Source organism: Acomys minous (assembly GCF_964271855.1).
Source record: "Acomys minous genome assembly, chromosome: 16".
In the NCBI taxonomy this organism is placed as follows: domain Eukaryota; kingdom Metazoa; phylum Chordata; class Mammalia; order Rodentia; family Muridae; genus Acomys; species Acomys minous.
This window is the reverse complement of record NC_140498.1, coordinates 48,988,552-49,010,831: the sequence shown is the minus strand read 5'-3', so window position 1 is coordinate 49,010,831 and position 22,280 is coordinate 48,988,552. Positions and strand designations below refer to the sequence as shown.

The 22,280-nt window shown below is 49.5% G+C and overlaps 2 protein-coding genes across 4 annotated transcripts in view; one reads left to right on the top strand and one right to left on the bottom strand.

Moving 5' to 3' along the window:
* The window catches only part of TXNDC11 (thioredoxin domain containing 11), a 60,630-nt gene extending 47,570 nt beyond the window's left edge, over nt 1–13,060 (top strand). For all 3 annotated transcript variants that reach the window (XM_084763165.1, XM_084763163.1, XM_084763164.1), the window contains 4 exons: nt 1,035–1,177; nt 1,553–1,662; nt 6,159–6,239; nt 12,321–13,060. In XM_084763165.1, coding sequence (XP_084619291.1) covers nt 1,035–1,177; nt 1,553–1,662; nt 6,159–6,239; nt 12,321–12,945 — 959 coding nt within the window. In that variant the 3' untranslated portion in view covers nt 12,946–13,060. The remainder of the gene's footprint in view (nt 1–1,034; nt 1,178–1,552; nt 1,663–6,158; nt 6,240–12,320) is intronic.
* On the bottom strand, nt 12,987–22,240 carry SNN (stannin). The gene is made up of 2 exons (XM_084763180.1): nt 22,099–22,240; nt 12,987–15,844 (listed from the first exon to the last, which is right to left on the bottom strand). The coding sequence occupies exon 2, from the start codon at nt 15,755–15,757 to the stop codon at nt 15,491–15,493; it is 267 nt and encodes an 88-aa protein (XP_084619306.1). The 5' UTR covers nt 15,758–15,844; nt 22,099–22,240; the 3' UTR covers nt 12,987–15,490.
* Nucleotides 22,241–22,280: the final 40 nt, after the last annotated feature.

Sequence of the window (22,280 nt, the reverse complement as noted above, 5' to 3'; positions counted from 1 at the left end):
GCCTTTGTTCTATAGTTTGTAGCAGATTCGGGAGTACTTTCAAACAAACCATTTTCTTAGTGTGAACTCCTAAGTCAGCTGTCCCTAGGGTGGCTTCAGAATCATTCAGATTGGGATTTCGTTCAGCTGTGATCAGGACGTGTCTTTAGTGTTCACTCTTCACTGCCTCCTGTTTCTGCAGAGTCATTGTCTGTTAATACCCCCGTGGAGGGAGTGGGAGGACAGAAGTGGAGTTCACACACTGAAGCAGAGGACCCTGAGTTGTGGCACTGGGGGGCAGGGTGAGATTGTTGGCTTACGTTAGGATTTTTATTACTGACGGACTTATTTATATACTTTTCCCACTATGTATAATTGTTTATTTTTGTTAGCTTTTCTAAGAAAGGAAACTTGAACTTTAATAAAGGAAACAAAAAGCTCCTTGGCCTCAGATTAATGAGCATTAGTTTAATTAATGAGTATAACTGATGACATTGTTCTGTCCCTGCATTTGTAGTAATGCTTAAAGAGCTGCTCTCTTGCAAAAGGTGTGGTGTGTGCGTTCTCACGGTGTGTATCTGGCAGTCCCTTTGGAAAAGCACAGGATGGAATTTCCTCTCTGTATTGAGCATCCAACTTATGGTGTTTTGTTAGTAAAGGATTGTCCTTTGAGTTACTACTACCAAAGTCAAGCCTGATGGCACCCTGGGTCTTTGTGTCAGGTTGTGCTTAATTGAGGTAATTAAAACAAAAAAAAAAAATGTAAGCAGGAGGCACAGCCTTTGATCCTGCTACTCAAGAGGCAGAGGCAGGTGGATCTCAGGTCAAAGCCAGCCTGGTGTACAACCAGTTCCAGGTCAGCCAGGGCTACAAAGTAAGACACTATCTCAAAACAAAGCAAAACAAAACAAAAATCCAAAAGTAAAATAAAAAAACAACAATAAAAATATAAGCATGGGAAATCATTTAAAATTTAAAGTGTGAAATTTAAAACCGGCACGCTATTCTGCTTTGTACCTAGAGCAAAGCTGATCTTATTTTCTCTTTACTTTTAGAATCTTTTATTAAAAACTTCAGTGTTCTCTACAGTCCCTTGAAAAGGCATCTCACTGGAAGTGATTCTGCCCAGTTTCCATCTCAGCATTTAATCACTGAAGTGACAACTGATACCTTCTGGGAAGTGACCCTTCGGAAGCAGGTATGGGACTGGAGGTAGAGTACTTACTTGAGCATGTGGCCCTGAGGTCAGTCCTCTGATCACTGCAAGAAACGGGTAGGGGCTCAAGAGCCGGGTAAAAATCAAGCCATCCACCCTTCTTAATTTCTATAGCTGTGGTTACTTAGGGGAAAACAGTCTGCTTTTGGTATACAGATTAGATGTGGAACAGGAGTGGATTGCATGGTGCTTTTCTAATTGCCCAAAGATCATAAAAAAATCATGTAATGAGGATTAGAACCCTCACCGAGATTTCTGCACAGCCAACCAAGTTGACTCAGTGTCTTTGGGATTCTAAGAACAGCAGGAAATGAGGAACAAGACCATGTGTGAGTAAGCACTGTCTCCCTCCCACAGGACGTCCTGCTGCTCTATTACACACAGTGGTGCGGCTTTTGCCCATCGCTCAATCACATCTTCATCCAGCTTGCTCGGCTCCTGCCAGAAGACACATTTACTGTGGCCAGGTAAGGACACCTGTCTGTAACGTCATGGGCTCTGCTGCTCTCTATTTTCTCTGCCTGCCAGCCCGTGCTGGGTGGCCTTGACCTTAACCATAATGAAGATATTCATTCTTAGGAAAACAGGTCCAGGCTTGGCTGCTTAGAGGTCTGGGGAGGGGAATGTCCAGGATTGCAGCCCAGCCCTGGGACTCTGGAGCCCCTGCCCTTGTTTTCCTCTTCACTGGCGAAAGCAAGAGGATGGCTTTGTTGATAGCTGTGTGTCTGGTTTGTGATTCACGGGTGCTTTATGTGAATTTTTGTATAAACACATTTTAAATCCTTTATTTGTTTTCCGACAGGCTTGTATTCTGTAGCCCAAGCTGGCCTTTAATTTCTGGCAGTCTTTGTGCCTTGGTCTACCAAGTGCTAGGGTAACGGGTGTAAGCTGCTACATCTATTTTCAAATACCAGTTTAATTACATTTATTCCTTGACAGTTGGTGATGGTGGTGGGTAGACGGGAGGTGCCTGCTTTCTTTTGTTTTGAGACAGGGTCTACTACGTCGCCCTGGCTGGACTGGAACTCACTGTCTAAAACCATACTGATCTTGAGCTCAGATCTGCCTACCCCTGCCTCTTGGTGCTGGGATTGAAGGTGTGTGGCAGCATACTCAGCTCCGTACAGTTTTATATGTGTACATATGGTGCATCCTGATTACCTTCAGTGCCTGCCTCTTTTCCACCCTCCTACCCGTCACCTTTTCACTTTCCTCCCTGTAAGTCCTCATCCTGACTTCATGTCCTATTGTTTTTGTTTTGTAACTGAGTTTAACCCGAGTCACACACATGCTCATGGGTGTGGAGCAATACACGAGAGCACAGAGGACATGCCAATGGCTACACTATTGAGAATCACTATTTCCCCTCCCTCAGCATCCATCGTAGCTATTGAGTCCCCAGGACGGATGTGCCATGCTCAGAATATAGTGTTTCAAATCCTTCCTCCCAATCGTCAGCTCTTCAGTCTCTCCCTAAGTTTCTTCATCCACCACTGTTGGCTACAGAAAGAAGCTCCTCTGATAAAGCCAAGCGCAGCATTTGCCTATGGGAATAAGTACAGAAACTCAGAGGCATTTGTAACATTTAATAAAAACGATAGTATGCCGGGCGGTGGTGGCGCACGCCTTTAATCCCAGCACTTGGGAGGCAGAGGCAGGCGGATCGCTGTGAGTTCGAGGCCAGCCTGGTCTACAAAGTGAGTCCAGGATGGCCAAGGCTACACAGAGAAACCCTGTCTCGAAAAACCAAAAAATAAAATAAAATAAAATAAAAAATAAAAACGATAGTAGTGAGTTCCCACCATGGCCTGTGACCACCAGAGCGTGGTCTTTTGTTGAGTTTTACAGTACCAGGCATGATTTTTCTCCTATGGAGCAGGCCTCAAATCTAATCAGAAAATAGCCATGCCACTGTTGTGCCTGTGGGCACATCTTGTTTGGAGGTCGGCATTGTTGCATGCAAGGTCTACCACTGGGTAAGACCATTGATGACTTTTCTTTCTCTGGGAAAGAAAAACCCTGTGAAATCCAGTTGGAAGGGAAGGTCCTTAACCTCCCTTTCCAGCTTGTTTCCTCTGTCCTGCAGCCGAGATGTGCTCTGTCTGCAATAGCCTAGTCTGCTTAGCAAATCAAGAGCAACAGCAATAGCCTGTGCTGTTCGGAGGGCCTCTGGGACCTTCTTGGCTAACAGCTGATTGGGGAGGGGCACCTTTTTTTTTTTTTTTAAATCAGAGACTCTCAGTGAACCTAGGGCTCAAGAGTTGGCTGGCCTGGCTGGCCACTGGATCCTGGGGTCCTACTGACCCTGTCTCCTAGCACTGGGATTACAAGTGTACACCACCATACGTGTCTTTTTATGTGTGTTCTGGGATCTGACTCAGGCTCTCATGCTTTCACCAAGCCCTCAAATCAGGAGGCGAGCAGTTTAGCTTTAAGATATATCTTTTCAATCCCTGCCACTAAATATGAAAGACCAGATCATGAGAAAAAGATAGAAGTAGAGATACAAGCTTTCCAATTAAAAGATAATGAAAGATAAACATATTCCACTAGAAGTGTGTGCAGTGAAACAGCATACTTGATGTGAATGGTTTTCTTTTTTGTTAGTAGCAGGATTAAACATAGGACCTCATACACGCAAGCCAAGTGCTCTACCATTTAGCTGGATCCCTGGCTCTAATAAAAACACGATTTAAAAGGTAGTCATAAGCACATGTATGTTTATATTTCACTTGCTGCCTGCTGTGTGTTCTGAGTAATTACTAGAGCCAAATGTGAGAAGTGACTGGGCAGAGAGATTGTTACATACATATGGGCTTGAACCTCAGAACACCTAGTGAAGCTGCTGTAGCCGTTGTTTTCTTTCTTTCCATTTTTGTTGTTGTTGGTTGGTTGGTTTGTTTTTTGAGCCAGGGTTTCTCTGTGTAGCCTGGGCTGTCCTGGACTCACTTTGTAGACCAGGCTGGCCTCGAACTCACAGAGATCCACCTGTGTTTGGCATCTTGTATTGAGAAAATAAAGTTGGCATGGTCAGACACAGCTAATGGAATTGGGAACATTTGCAAGAAGTCACAAAAAAATTGTACATTTCTGATTCAGTTAATTTCACTTTGGGACTTAGGAAAATAGAGATTCCAGAAATGTCTGGGCTGATCCTTACAGCACTCTTTATAGCAACAGTAAAGGCATGTATCAGTGTGTTGGTGCAGTGGACATTTCTGTCCACCGAGAAATCAGTACCTTCCTTGAGCTAAAGCAGAAGAGTAGAGTAGGAGCTGTCCGGGGTCAGCACGTATGCCACACCTGAAAGGACCCCAGAAGGAGTCTTGGGGTTCAGTGCAGCTCTTGTGGGGTTTTACAGTATTTTCCCTTCATAGGTGACTCTTCACTGAAGGACACATTTGGAGGGAAAACACATCCAACTATATAAAATACTGTGGCCAGCACCACTTGGCTAAAAGGAACACTAGTGTTCTAGACAGGCTTTCACCAAGAGGCAGACGTGCCATTTTGTTAAAAGATGTGGGGAAAAAATATGCATTTGGTTGTGCCAATTGTGGAGTTTTCTCTGTGTGTATTTGTGACAGGGTCCCCTGTATCCCAGGCGGGCCTCCAAATAACTATGCAGCCAACAATGGCCTTGAACTTGTGATCCTCTTGTGTTTGTCTCCCGATGACTCCAATCATAGGTGTGTGCCACCCTGACTGGTTTAAAAAGGCTTCACCACAAATGATGCTAAGCGAGCACCCTACCAACCCAGCCACACTCCTTGCCCATGTGCTAGTGTGAGCAAATACACAACACTGCTTCATACTGCCTGATCATCCCATACCAGTTTTGAAAAAAAAAAAACCCACCAAATTAACAGGTCCAGGTATCTTCATCTTCCATGTGCACTGGTCATGAATCTCCCTCCTTCCCTGCCATCAGCCCTCTGTGCGGCCAGCACATGTGGATCCTCACCACCTGCCTGGCTCCATGCCTGTTGCTGGAGAGAGTCTATCCACCAGAGCAGTTGTAGCTTATCCCACAGGAATTGGCCACAGGGTGGATGATTTGATAGATGTCATTTTTTTATACTCATAAATTAATCTACTAGCCTTGGTGGCACCTGCCAGTAATCCTAGCATTAAAAGTGCTGAGGCATGGTGGCTACTGAGAGTTTGACACCATCTTGGGATAAATATTGAGAATTAGACCAGCTGCGGCAGCAGGGTCGCATGGCATGGGAAATATAAATTTAAAAAAAGAAGAGAGCCAGCAGTGGTGGTGCTCACCTTTAACCCCAGCACTTAAGAGGCAGAGACAGGCAGATCTCTGACTTCAAGGCCAGCTGGTCTACAGTATGAGTTCCAGGCCAGCCAGGGCTACACAGAGAAACTCTATTTCTAAAAACCAAAATGAAGAAGAGTAGAGGAGAATTGACACTCTGTTAAGGAAGTACACTGCGGCGGGGCATAGTGGCGCACGCCTTTAATCCCAGCACTCGGGAGGCAGAGGCAGGTGGATCGCTGTGAGTTCGAGGCCAGCCTGGTCTACAAAGGGAGTCCAAGACAGCCAAGGCTACCCAGAGAAACCCTGTCTTGAAAAAAAACAAGAGAGAGAGGGGGGGGGGGGAAGTACACTGATGTTCGCCTTCATCCAGACTTAATGCCTATAAAGTATAATGTTCTTCAAAGAGACTGCTGTGTGTGCTGTGCACAGTGGCTTTCCTTTTCCTATGACTAAGCACAGATTAAAATCCCCGGCCAGGTCCTGGTGCATAAATGAAGTACTCCTTCAGTGAGGCAACTCGAGGGATTTATGTTTAGTTTTAAGTTCTTCTATTACCCAGGGTGGACACGGCATGTTCTGTAGTAAGGGTTTGGTTCCGCCTGGCCATAGACACATTCCAGGTTCCTCAGGTGTGGGGATGTTTGGCTAGTTACTTCTTACTAGTCATTTTCCTTTTGCCTCTGCCAGGATTGATGTGTCTCAGAATGATCTTCCTTGGGAATTCATGGTTGACCGTCTTCCTACTGTCTTGTTTTTTCCCTGCAATAGGTAAGGCTGATTTTTTTCATTCTTTTTTCTTTTTTTAAGATTTATTTATTATTATGTATACAGTGTTCTGCCTGCAGTACACACCTGCAGGCCAGAAGAGGGCATCATTATAGATGGTTGTGAGCCAACATGTGGTTGCTGGGAATTGAACTCAGGACCTTTAGAAGAGCAGGTAGCGCTCTTAACCACTGAGCTATCTCTCCAGCCCAGCTGATTTTTTTTCTTTTCAGTATTGTGTAGGTAAGATTCTCTTGTTAAGGCACGAAGATGAAGATATAAATCATTCATTATGTTCTACACTCTTGTTAAATAGCCTTTAAAGATACAGGGAAGAAGAGCTTTAGTGTTGGAATGTCATGTGTTGTGATGGGGGGTTTGTTTTTTGACACAGGGTCTCACTGTGTAGCCCAAACTGTCCAAGAACGCACTGTGTAGACCAGGCTCACACTCAGGCGTGTACTACCACCCCTGGCGTGCTTGTTCTTTGATAGGCGGTTATTACCCAAGTATTCACGTGGCCCTGGAAGCTAGACAGCGTCCATGCCTGTGTGAGCCTAGAAAAGATGGTACACTTGAGGGAAGGTACGAGTGTTGTGTGGCCCAAGGGGATACTGGCAGTCCCCTGCCCACTGCTCCATTCGCAGGGAGCTCTCTCTGCATGTGTGCAGGCCACTCTGAGGTTTCTGTCACTCAGCTGTGCTGAAAGCTCCAGCAAACAGGAATGGCACATTACCAAAGAGTGTTGGGTTTGGCAGTGAGTGTAGGCCCAAACATTTCCACAGAAAAAGGAAGTGAACTCTTCAAATAAGCTGGATGCTGACTCCCTTCTCACACAACTTCCCTGGCTGTAGAAGAGGTCCATCCACGTGGGGATTCACTCACATCCCCTGTGGGAAACATGGGAAGTGCAGGACCCTTTAGGGAGGCCTGGCCTCTGTGTGCAGTCACTGTTGTTTAACTTCCGGCGTTTTACAAGCAAGCACGGCTGTGCTCATACAGCCTCTCTGGGAGACGACTTCCTTGGACTTTGTTGACTCATTGCCTGCTTTTGCCCTTTATCTCAAGGAATGTGTGCTAGAATATTTCCTGTGGTAGCATGGGCTTGTCAGATCTCATACTAAAAACAGAGTGTGACTCAGTCTCTTCCACTGCTGGCTCTGCCATGATGAGCCCTCTTCTTTCTAAGACATGTTTAAATTGCCATATAATCAAGAAATCATGGGCACTAACATCAGCAATTTCATCTGTGTGGGACACAAGTTGGGTGTGTAGCGTAATGATATGTAATTTTTGAATTCCAAACATACTTTAAAAAATACTAAAGTTACAGCACAGTAAGTGCCTTTGCAGGCAAAAGCTTTCAGCAGTTGGACAAATGAATGTATGTATAGGGGAAGGAGAGACACCCGCAGGACAGGTGTACAAGAGGAACATGCATGGCCAGCACTCTGCAGCTGCCTTGTATACCAAAATGAGTGCAGGCCAGGAATGGTGGCATATACCTTTAATTCCAGCTCCAGAGGCAGAGGTAGACAGAGCTCTTTGAGTTGTAAAGTGAGAACCTGTGTCCAGAAAAAAAGAAAAGAAAAAGTGAATTCTTCAGGTCCCTGCAGCCTTTGCTGTGTCCCTTGATACTGAAGAGTAGAAGACTGTCCACATCTGTTAAACACACAGAGCTTGCTGAATCAACCTTTGTTGCTTTGGAATGGGATTTTTTTTTTCCATTTCCCAAAAACAGATGGAAGGCACAAGAGGAGAGCGCTCATCATTAGCTGGTCCAGGGAGCATTTGGCTTACCCAGAAGGTGGACAAGAAATTGTAACATGACTATTACCTGTATAAAAATAAATAAAAAGGAGGCAGAAGGTGACAGATGCACCGGCCCAGGAGGAAGCAGTCAGCTGAGTAAGGACTGTGGGGGCCACCACGTAGTCTCTAGGAGCTGAAAGTGGCTCGTGTCTACTGCCAAATACAAAGGCTCATAGGAGAGGAAATGAAAACACAGTTGGATAACATGTAGTGAGAATGTTTCTGTGGCTCACTTGCTCCTGCTATTTTTAGTTAAAGTATAGAGTTGTACATGCACTGTGGAAAATGCAAATCTGTGGTGGAGATGTGCAGAGGAAGAGTGCTAAGGTGTTGACATGGCTGCTTCTGAGGTGTGAGGGCTCCGCACACTGGAAGATGCTGCTGCATGGTGTCTACATCCCTGCTAACTGTCTACACCGACTGTGCCCCACTGCAGTCATAGAGGAAAAAAGCCTTGGGAGAAGGCCTACCGTCTGCCTGTAGTGGAGCCTGCCTTGCCTAGCCTCCTTCTTCTCTGGTTTTACCTCTCTTCATCAGAAGAGGGAGGGGGGAGAGCTGGGGTAGACCACCCCATGCATAGGGGTGTCTTAGAGCCCATCCTCTAAGCCAGCCATCTACGCTGCTCTGGTGGACATTGCAAACTGCAGATACTTCAGCCTAACTCAGGGCCGTGGGATGCTGGTGCATGCTCTACAGGATACTCCAGTGTTGCCCCCAGGAAGAACATCACTGCTTCTGAGGAGCTCTGACTAGCAATGGGACCTCACCACATGCTTTCAAGAGGACAACCTTTTTTTTTTTTTTTCTTTTTTTTGAGACAAGAGTCTCTCATTGCATTTCAAGCTGGTATGGAACTTGCTATGTAACCCAGGATGACCTTAGCCTTTTGTGTGCTGAGATTAATGATGGGGGGCACACTCTCAAATTAAAAGAGCTACTTTATTTGAAAGCAGTTTATAGATATTGCATGTCTTACCTACTTTTTCCCCCTAGACAAGGTTTCCTTTGTGTAGGCTTAGCTGTTCTAGACTCACTTTGTAGACTAGCCTGACCTCAAACTCACAGAGATCTACCTGCCTCTGCTTCCCTGAGTGCTGAAATTAAAAGCATGCGCCACCACTCGACTCTAGCTACTCTTTGTTTTGGGGTTTTTTGCTTTTTCTTTCTTTCTTTTTTTCAATAAATTTTTCTATTTATTTATTTAGTGTACAATGCTTTGCCTGTATGTATGCCTGCATTCCAAAAGAGGGTATCAGATCTCATTATAGATGGTTGTGAGCCACAATGTGGTTTCTGGGAATTGAACTCAGGACCTTTGGAAGAGCACATAGTGCTCTTAACCTCTGAGCCATCTCTCCAGCTCTGTTTTTTGAGTTTTTTGAGACAAGGGTTTCTCTGTGTAGCCTTGGCTATCCTAGACTAGACTCACTTTGTAGACTAGGTTGGCCTTAAGCTCACAGGGATCCTCCTGCCTCTGCCTCCTGGGTGCTGAGATTACAGGCAGGTGCCACCACGCCTGGTGCTAGCTACTTTTTTAAACATCTAAAAAAAGCAAAATCCAAAAAAACCTGCCCATGGCCTGGCCATTAATCCAGCACTCGGGAGGCAGAGGCAGTCGGATTTCTGTGAGTTCGAGGCCAGCCTAGTCTACAGAGCTAGTTCCAAGACAGCCAAGGCTACACAGAAAAACCCTGTCTCAGAAAACAAACAAGCAAATAACAAGATAAAACAAAAACAAAAGAATGAAAAAAGACCCAACATTTTGACCTTAAAAAAGTAAATGCTGCCAGGCAGTGGTGGCACATGCCACCACAGTAGTTGGGAGGCGGAGGCAGGCAAATCTCTGAGTTTGAGGCCAGCCTGGTCTACGTAGGGCCGCACCGAGAAACCTTTACACAAAAGAATATGAAAGGAGCCAAGAATGATGTCTCACTCTTATGATGCCAGCTAAGGGGACAGAGGTAAGGGTCACAAGTTCAGGCCAGTCTGGATTACATAGAGTGAGCCTCTGTCTAAAACAAAACGAAAAGCATAACAAAGTAAATGAAAGATATGAAAGCATTTTAGCATGACCATTAGGGAACCACAGCATTGCCCCAAGCCATCAAAACAGCATTCTGGTTAGCAAGTTTCATTCCGTGTCTCTAGGGCGTACTGAGGTGTCTCATGCGTCTTCACTGGAATGGTGCACCTCCATTTGGTCCTAAAAGACAGGTCCACTGCTGCTTGATAGAGAGGCAGGCCTGGCCATCCACTCCACAGATTCACACTTAGTGGCCCATGGAAAAACTGCCATTGGAAAGAACACTTTCCAGATTTGTGATAAATATGGCTGACATGCAAACCTTGTTTTCTTTCACATGACAGTTCTTAGAGTTGTTTGTTTGTTTGTTTGTTTTTGGGTTTTGAGGCAGGATTTCTTCTGTAGACCTGGCTGTCCTCAAACTCACAGAGATCTACCTGCCTCTGCCTCCGGAGTGCTGGGATTAAAGGCGTGCACCACCATGCCAGGCAAGTTTTTAGAGTTGTAAAAAGCTACCTAAAGGCTTCCCCTCATCCCCCTCAAACATTATATGAAGTGGTACATACTCTGCTTTCTTCTTGTTATAAGGTAGGCTCTCACAGATAGTCCACACTAGCTTCAAATGTCTGGTTATCCTCTTGCCTCTGGAGTGCTGGGGTTACCAGTGTGGGTCACCATGTGCAGTTTCACATATCTGACTTAATTCTCTTGTGATTTTTGACAGGAAAAGGGTTGCCTATTAATAAGATACCATTTGTCATTTCTAGGTGTTTGGCTTCTATCTTTATGGGGGAGAAGGGTGTATACAGTTTAATTACTGCATTCTTTTTCCATTTTTAATTTTGTTGAATTTTATTTATTTTTGCTTTATGAGACAGATTCTCTCTAAGTAGCCTTGGCTGGCTTGGAACTTGCTATGTAGACCAGGCTTAGCCTCAGATTCATAGATCCACCTGACTCTGCCGTCCTAGTACTGGGATTAAAGGTGTGTGCCATCACACAAGGCTTTTTAATTAAAAAAAAAAAAAAGATTATTTTTATGTGTATGGGTATTTTGCCTGCATGTGTGTTGTTCCCTTAGGGGCCAGAAAAGGATATCAGATCCCCAAGGCTAGAGTTAGACAGATATGAGCCTCCATGTGGGTTTTGGGAATTGAACCCAGGTCCTCTGAAAAAGCAGTCAGCACTTTTGCACTGAGCCATCCCTCCAGCCCCCAGCTGGCTGGTACATTAAGGAACCATGCAATTTTTTGTTTTTCTTTTTTGAGACAGTCTCACAATGTAGCTTAGGCTGGCTTCACACTTGTGATCTTCCTGCCTGAGGGATTACAAATGTACGATATTCTACCTGGTTCAAAATGCAATTTTGAAAAGGCTAATGTTGAACATCCACTTAATTCGTTTAACCCTTACAACAACTCTCATCTCCACTTTACCGAGCTCAAGTCACGTGTCTGGCAGTATACGGCACTGAGCAGAGCAGCACGGGATGCTGCCTTTGGGGTCCTGTCAGCTCCATTCCTTCACCTCTGAGGGTATCGGTTCCTTAGAACTGTAGAAAACTAGTGTTTGGAGTGATGGTGGTTAGACTGTGTATCCACAGCACCTGTCAGAGAGACTTAGGACTAAGTTCTGAAAAGGACCTTTCTAAATTAGAGCACGGAACAAAGACATTAAGTCACTGCCCTCAGTTCTTTGCTATAAGAGTTGAAGAGCTTTAATTCATCTTAGTCCCTAGGTTGGTACATTTGCCAGTAGCACCTGTCCAAGTTTGTTGTAAGTGTTCCCTACCTGGGGTCATCCCCAAGAACATTTTGTGCTATAGATACTGTACATTAAGTGTGTGCTGTCACTGGTTTTGTTTATTTGCTTTTTCAGTTTACTGAGCACTCTTAATAGCTGTTCACCAGCCCATGTAGCTCACACAGAGTGGCCACATTCTTCCCCCTCTCCAGTGCACTGGTTTTGTGTTCAGGCCTGAGCGTGCTTGGCTTCCTGAAAGTTGAGAACAGAAACGGTTCTGTTCTCAGGAACAAACGCTTTAGTCAAATTGCCTTACCAACTACAGTGCAAGTCTGTGGGGGCACCTCAACTCCACAGAGAACCTCTTGCCTGGGCAGCACTTCCTTCCTTTCAATAAGAACCCAGCATCTTTTCTTGGTCAGAGTGGCCAGTGTGACATCAAATTCCATTTGTCTCTGCGTTGTGCCTATTGAGAGCCTCACTTTTGACTTTCCCTTCCTCTCCAGAAAGGACCTAAGTGTGAAATACCCTGGAGACCTCCCCATCACCCTTCCGAATCTGCTGAGGTTCATTCTGCATCACTCAGACCCTGCCTCTGCCCCCCAGAACCTTGGCATCAGCCCTCCTACCCAAGAATGTGTCCAGGGGGAAGAAGTCCTGCCGCATGAACACATCTCTCACATGGAGAATGCCGTGCAGAAGTTGAGAGCTGAGATGAGCAGCCTACGCAGGACACAGGAGAAGGTGGAGGGCCGGCTCTTCAGTGCCCGCAGGGATGGGCACCGCCTTCTGCGCCGGCAGCGGGCCCTGGAGCAACAGCATAGGCTACTCCGGCGCCACAGCCAGAAACTGCAGGCCCTGTATTTGCAGAAGGCCCGTGAGCTCCAAGAGCTGACCAGTGCCTCAGAAACCCCTGTCCCGGAGCACACATGGCTCAAGATCCTTGTGGCTACCATGGAGAAGGATCTGGAGGGCCAGGGTGAGGCTAAGGAACCAGCCTCTCTGGAAAAGGTCCGCCCCAACCACTCTAAGCCCATGAGTGCTGCCCAGGTACCTGAAGACACCCCTCCGCCTGCCACCACCAGCTCCACTCTGGCATCAGAGAGGACGCATGAGAACAGGACAGTCTAACTTTTAAATGAGATGAAGGAATCAGAGGTGAAAACTGTACATTGGGATATATTTATGCAAATTTTATTGAAATTTATTGTAAATAAAGATTTTTCTCAGTGGTCTAGAAAATGAACTTGACTGTCATTCGGCATTTATTGATCAGGAATGGCATCCCTCCCACTTATTGCACAAACTGGTAGTTTTGAGAAACAACAATAGCACAGTCCATTTGAGGAGCTAGGGAAGTCAGTTGGTGGCTTAGCCGTGGAGTCTCTGCCTCTCCAGGATGAAAGGCTAGCTTCTTACTCATCAGAGACCTGACCACAATAGTTTTTATTGAGAAAAAATCTGAAGAGTTCCAACTTATTAACCACTGGACTCTATTCTACGGCTCTGCTTTTCTTAAGGAGAAAAGGTGGCCAGTGATCGAGAACAGAGAAGACCATTCTGTGGTCGGTCATTAGCTCCAAAGGCATTTCATTCTTCCTCCCTAAGACCCCACAGTGCCTGAACTTACCACTCATCCATCCCACTCTGGAGGGGCCGATTGACACTTCAAAGACATCCCTGCCAACAGGGGAGGAGACAGGGAGCTCCCCAAAGTACAACTGATAAGAATGTGGTGATGTCTGCTTGAGAACAGACTTCATCGGCATAGTAAAAGCTGCAGCCTGTGTCTGACAGGATCGGTGGGGGAGCTAATGGGTCAGCAGGGTGAGGATGCTGGCTGCAAGGAGAAGAGGTAGAAAGGTGGACATGGGACTGGGACATGTCAAACCCTCAGCCTCAGCCAACTCCAGGGCAGATCCTTTCATACCTTCTGTTCCCTCCTAGACCTGAAGTCACTGCTTCTAGACCCAGCATACATCCAAGCCAGCCTTGGCATTCCCGGCCAAAGGCCAGTCTGCCCCTGACTACCTGCCTCTTCCATGACTTAGCTATCTGTCCAGGGCCCAAGAGTGTTTCTCCAGCGGTTCTTACCCCAGCAGCCCTCCTAAGGTGTCTTATTCCTAGCTTCACCAATGGCCTTATTAGCTGTCCCTCCTCACCTCAACCTGTTTCTTAACATCCCCTCCCCCCACCCAGGCATTGGCATACACTGCCAAAGAGTGTTCCGTACAGCTCCTCCCTTGGGGTTGCAGAAAATGGATTAGTTTCACATGCTTTTTAGAGCTGTCTCCAGCTTAGCCTGCTTCCTGCCCATGCTGCTCTCAAATGTGCTGGCCAAGCCAGGGCTGGCCACCATCTATCACCGAGGATGCCAACACACTCGTGTAATCATAATGGTTTAGAATGCTCTGATATTGGTGGAGTAACATGAGCAAGCTTACAGACATGAACACAAGTAATATCCCAGAGACACATGCTGCAGGCTCCCTTACCGGTGAGAACCAGGCCCTGAACTTGAACACCTGGTGGCTCTGTTGTAAATGCATATGTGCATACTAGAAACAACTTCTGTGGCACATGGTGCCTTTAGAGCTGGGTCAGGGAGCTCTGCCTACAAAGCCCTAAGGATCAAAGTGAAACCCAACACCCATCAGAGAGGAAAGGAAGCTCACTTGTGAAAAGGTGGGGAAGAGAAAAACAAAGAAGAGTCACCCCTACCCCCACCCCCACTCCAGTGCAGAAAATATTAAATACAAAAACAAAACCTTGCTTGGGCTTCAGACTTCAAGTAGCCACCACAGGCTCTGGTGTTTCCAGAGGACCAGAGCAGTTTCTGCAAAGCCTGTGCTGAGGGAGTATACTGAGCATGCTCAAGAATAAAAGGCAAGAGACTGCTCTGCTAAGCTGCCTGGCAACCCTCAGGACTCACGAGGACTTGTCCTTCACCGGCTTCCAAGCAAGAACAGCAGCTTCCTTGCAGTAACTCCGGCATCTACACACACTGCTATTTGACAAAGCTAAAGCTAGAGAAAGGGAGGGGCGTGGTTTTCCTTCCACCCATTACTAGCCAAGTAGAAATCACCCAAGCACCCCAGCTGCTGAGCCTCTCACTTCCCCTCCATACACACAGATAAAAACCTTAGTGCGCCCTGCCAAGGGCAGTGGGGCCCTGACCAGTCAAAGACCCTCCATGGTCATGCCTTAGCTCATCATGAGTACCCTCCATGGTCATGCCTTAGCTCATCATGAGTACAGTCATCATCAAGCCAGTCCCACGGGATCTAGGTGGTATTTTTAAAAATCAGCAAAAAGGCTTAAGCACGTGCTTCTGGGCCTATTTACAGTTCACAGGTTGGTGAGTTCACGCATTACAGTAGTAGCTCCATCAAAAACAGGCTCAGCTAAAACATTCAAGTAACGAAAGCGCTAAGGGGCCCTGAGCCCCAGCAAGGTCAGGCCTGCCCACTGCCTGCAATGGGCAGCCCCACCAGGGGGGCTGAGCGGGAAGGCCAGGCCAAAACAGCGTGGACCCATAGTCAGTGCATGCGATGACGAAGCCTGAGGAGACCATGCCAGCAAGTGTCAATCCCTCTCACATAGCAACATGTCTGCTTCTGCCCTCTCAGTGCTTCTGGGCTGGCTGCAAACAGAACCGTGGCCTTCGCAGCCCAGCTCAGCCATGCACTTCTGGGCCATTGGCGGTCATCAACTTGGCCTTTCTTTCCACGCACGGCCCCTTGGCAGAGTACTGCACCAGTAGAAAGGGCTCCTTTGTCTCACCATCACCCACGATGCTCTCCTCGTCCTCTGACTGGCTGATGCGCTGCAGTCGCAGGTAGCACCAGCAGCCCAGGATCAAGGCCCCCAGGGCAGCAATGGCGATGAGGATGACAATGACCGTGACCACCCCCGTAGTGGGGCTGTGGTCCATAATAGACATGGTCAGTGCTTGGAGGGGCTTCTTTGGTGGAAAGCTCTTGGTGTGGCTGGCTCAACGAGGCTGGAATTCGGGCTGCACAGAACAGTCCTGAAAGACAAAGCCAGGAGAGACTATAGCAGGGGCTCTGCAGGGGACTCAGCCACCCGGTTGGCCCTTGCTGGGGTCTGTTAAGTTCTGCAGCTCAACCAGTCTTGCCCTCAACCCGTGACAACTGTGCAATTGGCTTTCCACTGTGTCAGCCCAGATGTTCACCCAGCCTACTTGTGACACCTAGGACTTTCTGCTGTCATGACAGTCAGTCCCTCTGATGACAGGATGGGAAGCAGGCACCATGGCAGTTGAGGCAGAGACTGCAAGAGGCCACTGGCCACTAATCTGGTTCATCTATTGAAGGTATATATTGTTTTTTGTTTGTCTTTGAGACACAGACTCACTCTGTAGCCCTTTCTCTCTCAAACTCATGATTCTTTGGCCTTAGCCCTCTGAGCCTTAGGATCACAGGCATGAGTGTGTCCAGCAACCAGTGGTCCAGGGGGCTAGAGAGGGAGGATCCAAAAGCAGATAAACAGCATCAACTCCTGTGGGGGGTGGGGATCAGGTAACACAGAGTTCAGCCTTCAAGGTCTCCAGAGTCTGTCTGAGCTTCTAGGGCCCCGGAGGAAAGGTCACACACAACAGCAGACAGCTTTGCCCGGTGGAGGCACAGCTGGTCTGTGAAGTCAGGAAGCCTGTGGATGCACAGCAGAAAAGCCAAAACTAAGGTAGGTCTGCTGGGTGGTAGTGGTGCACGCCTTTAATCCCAGCACTTGGGAGGCAGAGGCAGGCGGATCGCTGGGCTCTGAGTCGAGCCCAGCCTGGTCTACAAAGCAAGTCCAGGACAGTCAAGGCTACACAGAGAAACCCTGTCTTGATAAACCAAAAGAAAAAAAAAATGCAGGTCCTGGAAAACATAGGTTTTCAGAGAAGGCAGAAGGGGTCAGGTAGCTAGCTCCTGTCTATATACAGCTTACCATCCAATACAGGAGCCAAGTTACCAAGAGGTCAAAAGGTATGATCACAAGGGACCAAGTGTTGTGATGCTAACTGGCTGGGCAGGTGAGCTGCACGGAGGCCACGCTGGCTAGGAAGAGCGTTCGTGGCAGGAAGAACAGCTCTGTTAGGGCTCCAAAGGCAGGAGGGAGAACCGAGTACATCACCCTTTAGGGTGGCAACGGGAAGTGAGTGGCAGCTGGGCTCAGGCATGCTGAGGGAGTGATGCCAGGACATGGATCGCTGAGATGTTCCTAGCTACGGGACCTGAGACAATTCCATGTCACAACCCCAGGCCTCACCTGCAGCCAAGGTTACAGATGGCAAAGGGGAGGGAGGCTGTGTGATACATGCAAGGCCTGGAGGATACGGACCCCAGTCTTCCTCTTAAACCTCCAGGGCTTACTGTAGGTAGTACCCCAAAGCCTGGCCAGCCACAGCCCCAAGGGGCCTAGGGCTGTGTTACTGTGACCCTCCAGGTGCTGAAGCCAGCAGGCTGGGCCAGTGTGTCAAGGCCCTCCACTTTCTCACTAACGCCAGCCAGTAATGGACACCAGAGTGGTCAGGGGAAGGAAGATGCCACAGGTGCTGCACAGGCCGAGCACACCCTACACCGAAGACGCCTGGAGTGTCCAAATTCTTCCCTTTCACATCACCCAGGTAGACAGCACTGGAAGATGTGCACTCCAGACATGATCAAACCTGTTGCATCCTTGAATAACCCCCTTAATTAGAAATGACTCTGACAGCCGGCCATAGTGGTGCACGCCTGTAATCCCAGCACTCAGAGAGACAGAGGCAGTCGGATCTCTGTGAATTCGAGGCCAACCTGGTCTACACAGCGAGCCCAGGATAGCCAAGGCTTCACAGAGAAACCCTGTCTCAACAAAAAAGATCACTCAACCATGGTGGCTGCCGTGAAGGTCACAGGCAGCCAAATCAATGCTCTGGAGTGTCCAGGAACCAGGCGCCAATACCCAGGAGCATCACCCTCATCACCTGTGCTGATGCTGAAGGGAAGCTCCGAGCATGGAGGGGCAGCATCCTTTGATTCTTAACCTTCACGGTCTCGAGGGTCTGAGCCATCCAGGTCCCTCTCAACTGGCTCCCTGTCCACTCTTGCAATCAGAGCACACACGATGTGCCCCAGTGCTTATAGAGACTGACAGTGTGCCCCCATTCCAGCCAGCTGCTCTCCAGCCTCGTGCCTTCCCATAGCCTCCTGGGCCCAGGCCTGCGCCCATAGTTCCTTCTTTCCAGGTAATTCCATTCCCTGACCTTTGGTCACTAGGTCTCACTGGGGGCAGCATGCACCTGAAACACACCTGGTAGGCGGAGTCCAAGGATTCCGCTCAATACCCTCCCAGGCATAGGGCAGTTCCCAAAACCTCAACACAGAAGAGCCTGGCCCCAAATGGCACCCACGTGGAGGTGGAGGAAGACACTCTGACCTAGTTAGACCAGCTCCAGGAAGGAAGCCTCTCCAGCCAGAAGGCCAGGGAAGCTCCCTCCCCTGGCCTGGCAGCCTGGCCCCTGACCTTCCCCCACACCCTGGAGCTGCATGTCCCAGGAGTGCTCTGCTAGCTCCACAGCTGGCACTCACCCTGTCAACAGCAGGTCCCACCAAGCCCACACAGCCAGACCACACAGGAGCCCCATGGCTCTGCCTCCACCTGCCCGTCCTCCTGTGGTGGGCCGGAAGGCAAAGCAACAGCAATTCGGAAAGGGAAGTGTGTGTTTGGGGTCCAGAGTGATTCTGGGATAGGAAGTGGAAAATCCAACAGCGGTGCCATCATCTGAGGAAAACAGCTGTCCTGGGACTCATGAGGAAACTTGAGGCCCAGGCAGCTGCAGCCCAGAGGGACCCCAGGAAAGCGGGGATGACATCAAACTCTTTCCCTCATGCCCACCCAAGGCCTGGAGGTGGACAGAGCCACGTATATGCCTCTCACCTCTGAGCACAGTGACTTGCGACCCAGCAGGTTATGCCCAGCCTGTGGCCTCCACCTATCCCTAATGAGCTTCTTGTTTCTTTTTTCATTTAGCAAGTGTTTCCTGAGAAGTGATTTCTGGCCAGACACAGTGGCCTCAAAAGGGAAGGCTCCAGAGGCTGCCTCGACATCCTCCCTGCAAGCCTGGCTCACCTCACCCATGCCCTGTGATCTGTCCTTAGTCCTGTGCTGGGAATGTTCTCTGAGGTGACTCTCTGAGCTGCTTGGGACTCCAGGTGGCACCTGTTGCCACACCGGCCAGCGCCTGCACCCACCCCCAGCCCACCCTAGGGCTCTCAGCTATCTGCAGTTCTCCTAGCTTAGAGAGTATCCCTGGCTGTTTTCTCCTGACCTGTGGCCCCGAGTCTGCCCTGTTCTCAGCAGTGCTCTACGGCCCCATCAGTGACACACAGTAGGTGCTCAATAAGGGCGGACCCAGTGTTCCAAGCCGGGGTATGTGGTGATAAGGTAAAAGAGAGCTGGCCGTCATGGGGAGCAATCAGAGGACCCTAGCCCTGAGCCAGCTTCCTAACTCTAGACTATTCCCAGGTTTCTAAGCACTATCTGCATGCCTGCCAGCAGCAGTCCTTAAGAAAAGAGCATGTAACCCCAGTTCAGGGAAGGGGCAAGGCAGAGCAGAGGAGCCAAGCATGTCTGACCCTAGTAAGAAGAGCTAACTCAGCAGTTCTCCGCCTTCCTAATGCTGCCACCCTTTAATACAGTTTCTCATGTTGTGGTGATCCCAGTCATAAAAGTATTTTCATTGCTACCTCATAACTGTAATTTTGCTACACTTATGAATCATGATGTAACTATCTGTGTTTTCCAATGGTCTTCAATGACCTCTGTGAAGGGGTTGTTTGATGACCCCCAAAGGGGCCGTGACCCACAGATTGAAAACCACTGAGCTAAGTCTTCATGCTTGAGGCAAGGAAGGCAGCAGCAGAAAAGCAGAACCCAGAGGAAACAGGGATGCCCTGCATCTGGCTAGTTCGAGCCTCTGCCTACCACTGACCCAGCTAGTTCAAGCCTCTGAACATCACTGACCCAGCTAGTACAAGCCTCTGCATACCACTGACCCGGCTACTACAAGCCTCTGCACACCACTGACCCGGCTACTAAAAGCCTCTGCACACCACTGACCCGGCTAGTACAAGCCTCTGCACACCACTGACCCAGCTAGTATGAGCCTCTGCACACCACTGACCCCATTTCACCCACCAAGGCCCATGGGTCAGGGCATAGCACAACCCCGTTGAGGAAAGTTCCAGGACCACCTCTCAGCTATCACACCAGAATCTTCTTATCTCACCATCCTATTCTGCAGATGAGGGAACTGAGGCACGCAGTCAGCTAGAGTACACACCATACCATGTGTCCTGTGTTGGAAGCAACAGCAGTGACAACTTCCAGGTAAGTATGAGCCTGGGCACCCCATAGCCCAGTCCGCAATGGTTGAGAATTCTCGGCCTGATTTCTGATGGCCCAGAGAGATGGTCTCAAAATGACACACAGGGTGACCTCTGGCAGGGGTCTTCCAAAATTCACCCTCTCCTCCAAGTCTTCCCTGGTGAGGAGTCTCTGTTACCTGTACCTCTTCATGGGGTCCCCAAACTAACCCTTCACACCACCTCTCACGCTCAAGCCAGAGGGAAACAGGGCAGGCTGAGCCACCGCTCTACCCCACAGCAGGCTGTTCTTGATGACCTCCCTTTTTTCTCTGACTAGCCTTGTACCCCAAGGCACAGAGCCTGGCCTGGACCCAATGTCACAAATAGCCTTCTTCCCTGGGGACATCCTGCTGCCTGCTCCTCACTTAACTGGGCACATCACGAGTGTGACTGTACCCAGCTGGGCACCACTCTGCCACCCCACCCGAAGCCTCCACCTCCCAGGGGGCCTCCAAAGGAGCCAGAAACGCAGCACTGCTTTCAGGGTCAGCGAACACCCAGCAAAGCCCCGTGCTCCAGCAAAGCCACCTGCCAAGCACCCCAAGGCCTGAAGTTATTTCCTGTCCCAGGCTCTGCTCTGCCAAACCCCAAAGCTACCACCACAGAGGCTGCCACCCAAGAGCTTAGTTAGATCAAGGATCAATGGCAACTCGGAAGGAAAGCTGGCATCTAGCATGGCTGTGTCCACTGTCCCTTCACCCTCCATCTACCCTCTAGAAGACTAAACTCAAGATGTCGCCCAACTCCCAGTTTTTATGCCAGGAGAGGAAAATAGGGCCGAGAAGTTTGGGGACTGCCCCAAGATGAGCTGCAATCTCATAGGCCAGGCCGGAGTCCCTTCCCCTACTGTGTAAATCACGGGCCAGGCACTCTTCGGGTCCCATTTGGCCACACAACTTTGGTAGTGACATTAATAGTAGATGCTGAAAAAGTTCCTTGGTGCCACTCCTGACCTCAAAATCTCATGTAGATTTCCCAAATGTCTGCCTCAAAACAATCCTAGGGTTGAGTTACTACTCTTCCCACTTGACAAATTATCTATAGCTTGGAGAAGTTAAGTCAACTTGCCCAAGGTCACGGTTTAAAAGTGGGTGTGCAGATAGCCAATCCAGGCAGCCTCGATCCTAAATGACCGATTTCAAACCTGATTCTTAAACGTCATATACCTGATCGCGGCTCCCTGGAGGCTGAGCCAGTCCAGGTGACCTGGGCCGAGGACTAGACACCGATGACAAGCGCCCCAGCAGCTCCCGCGTGCCGAGCGCGGGCGGCGTGCAGGCGCCGTGCCAGGCGACGCCGCGTCTCCCCCACACTACCAAAGCGAGGCGAGGGAAGCAGGGGCCCGTTCAGGGGGCGACAGCTGCGGAGGAAACGACAGCTGAAGAGACAAATCAAGTCCGCCTGACCTGGGATTTTAAGGGGGTTGCGGGGGTGGGGAGAGAGACCCAGGCAAGCCCAAGCCTCGCAGTTACTGCCGAGCCCGACCTAACCGCTAACGCTGCGGCTCAGCCTCAGTTTCCCCACCGATGAAAAGGGCTCCAGATTTTCCGTGGGCTCTCCGTTCCCCTCGATCCCACCTTGACCACGCTGGGGCGCTGCCAGAAACCCCGTCAATGCTCGGAGTGAGTGTCTGGGGCAGCCCGGAGGATCCGCGCTAGACGCAGAACCGAGGGTCACGGAGAGGCAGAAGCCCCCCCAACCCCCGAGCAGCCTCCGCCCCCTGCTGCCTCCTTTGTCCCAATCGTGCAGCGGAGGACAAAGAGCCCCCGCCCGCGCCCGGCTTCCGCCGCGCCGACCCGCTAGCACCGTACCCTGACCCATCCGGCGCGTCCCTTCCCCCTACCCGCCTGCCCGGCCCGGCCCTGCTCACCATGTCGCGGCCCGCAGTCCGGCGCAATCAGCCAGCAGCAGCCCCGCCGCCCCGGCTCCGCCCGCGCGCCAGCCGGGTCGGGCCGCCCAGCACAGCCCAGACGCCGAAGCCTGATCTACGGCGGGCGGGGCGCTTCGGCTCCGCCCAGGCTGTGGGCGGGGCGCTCCGGTGGGGCCAACGGG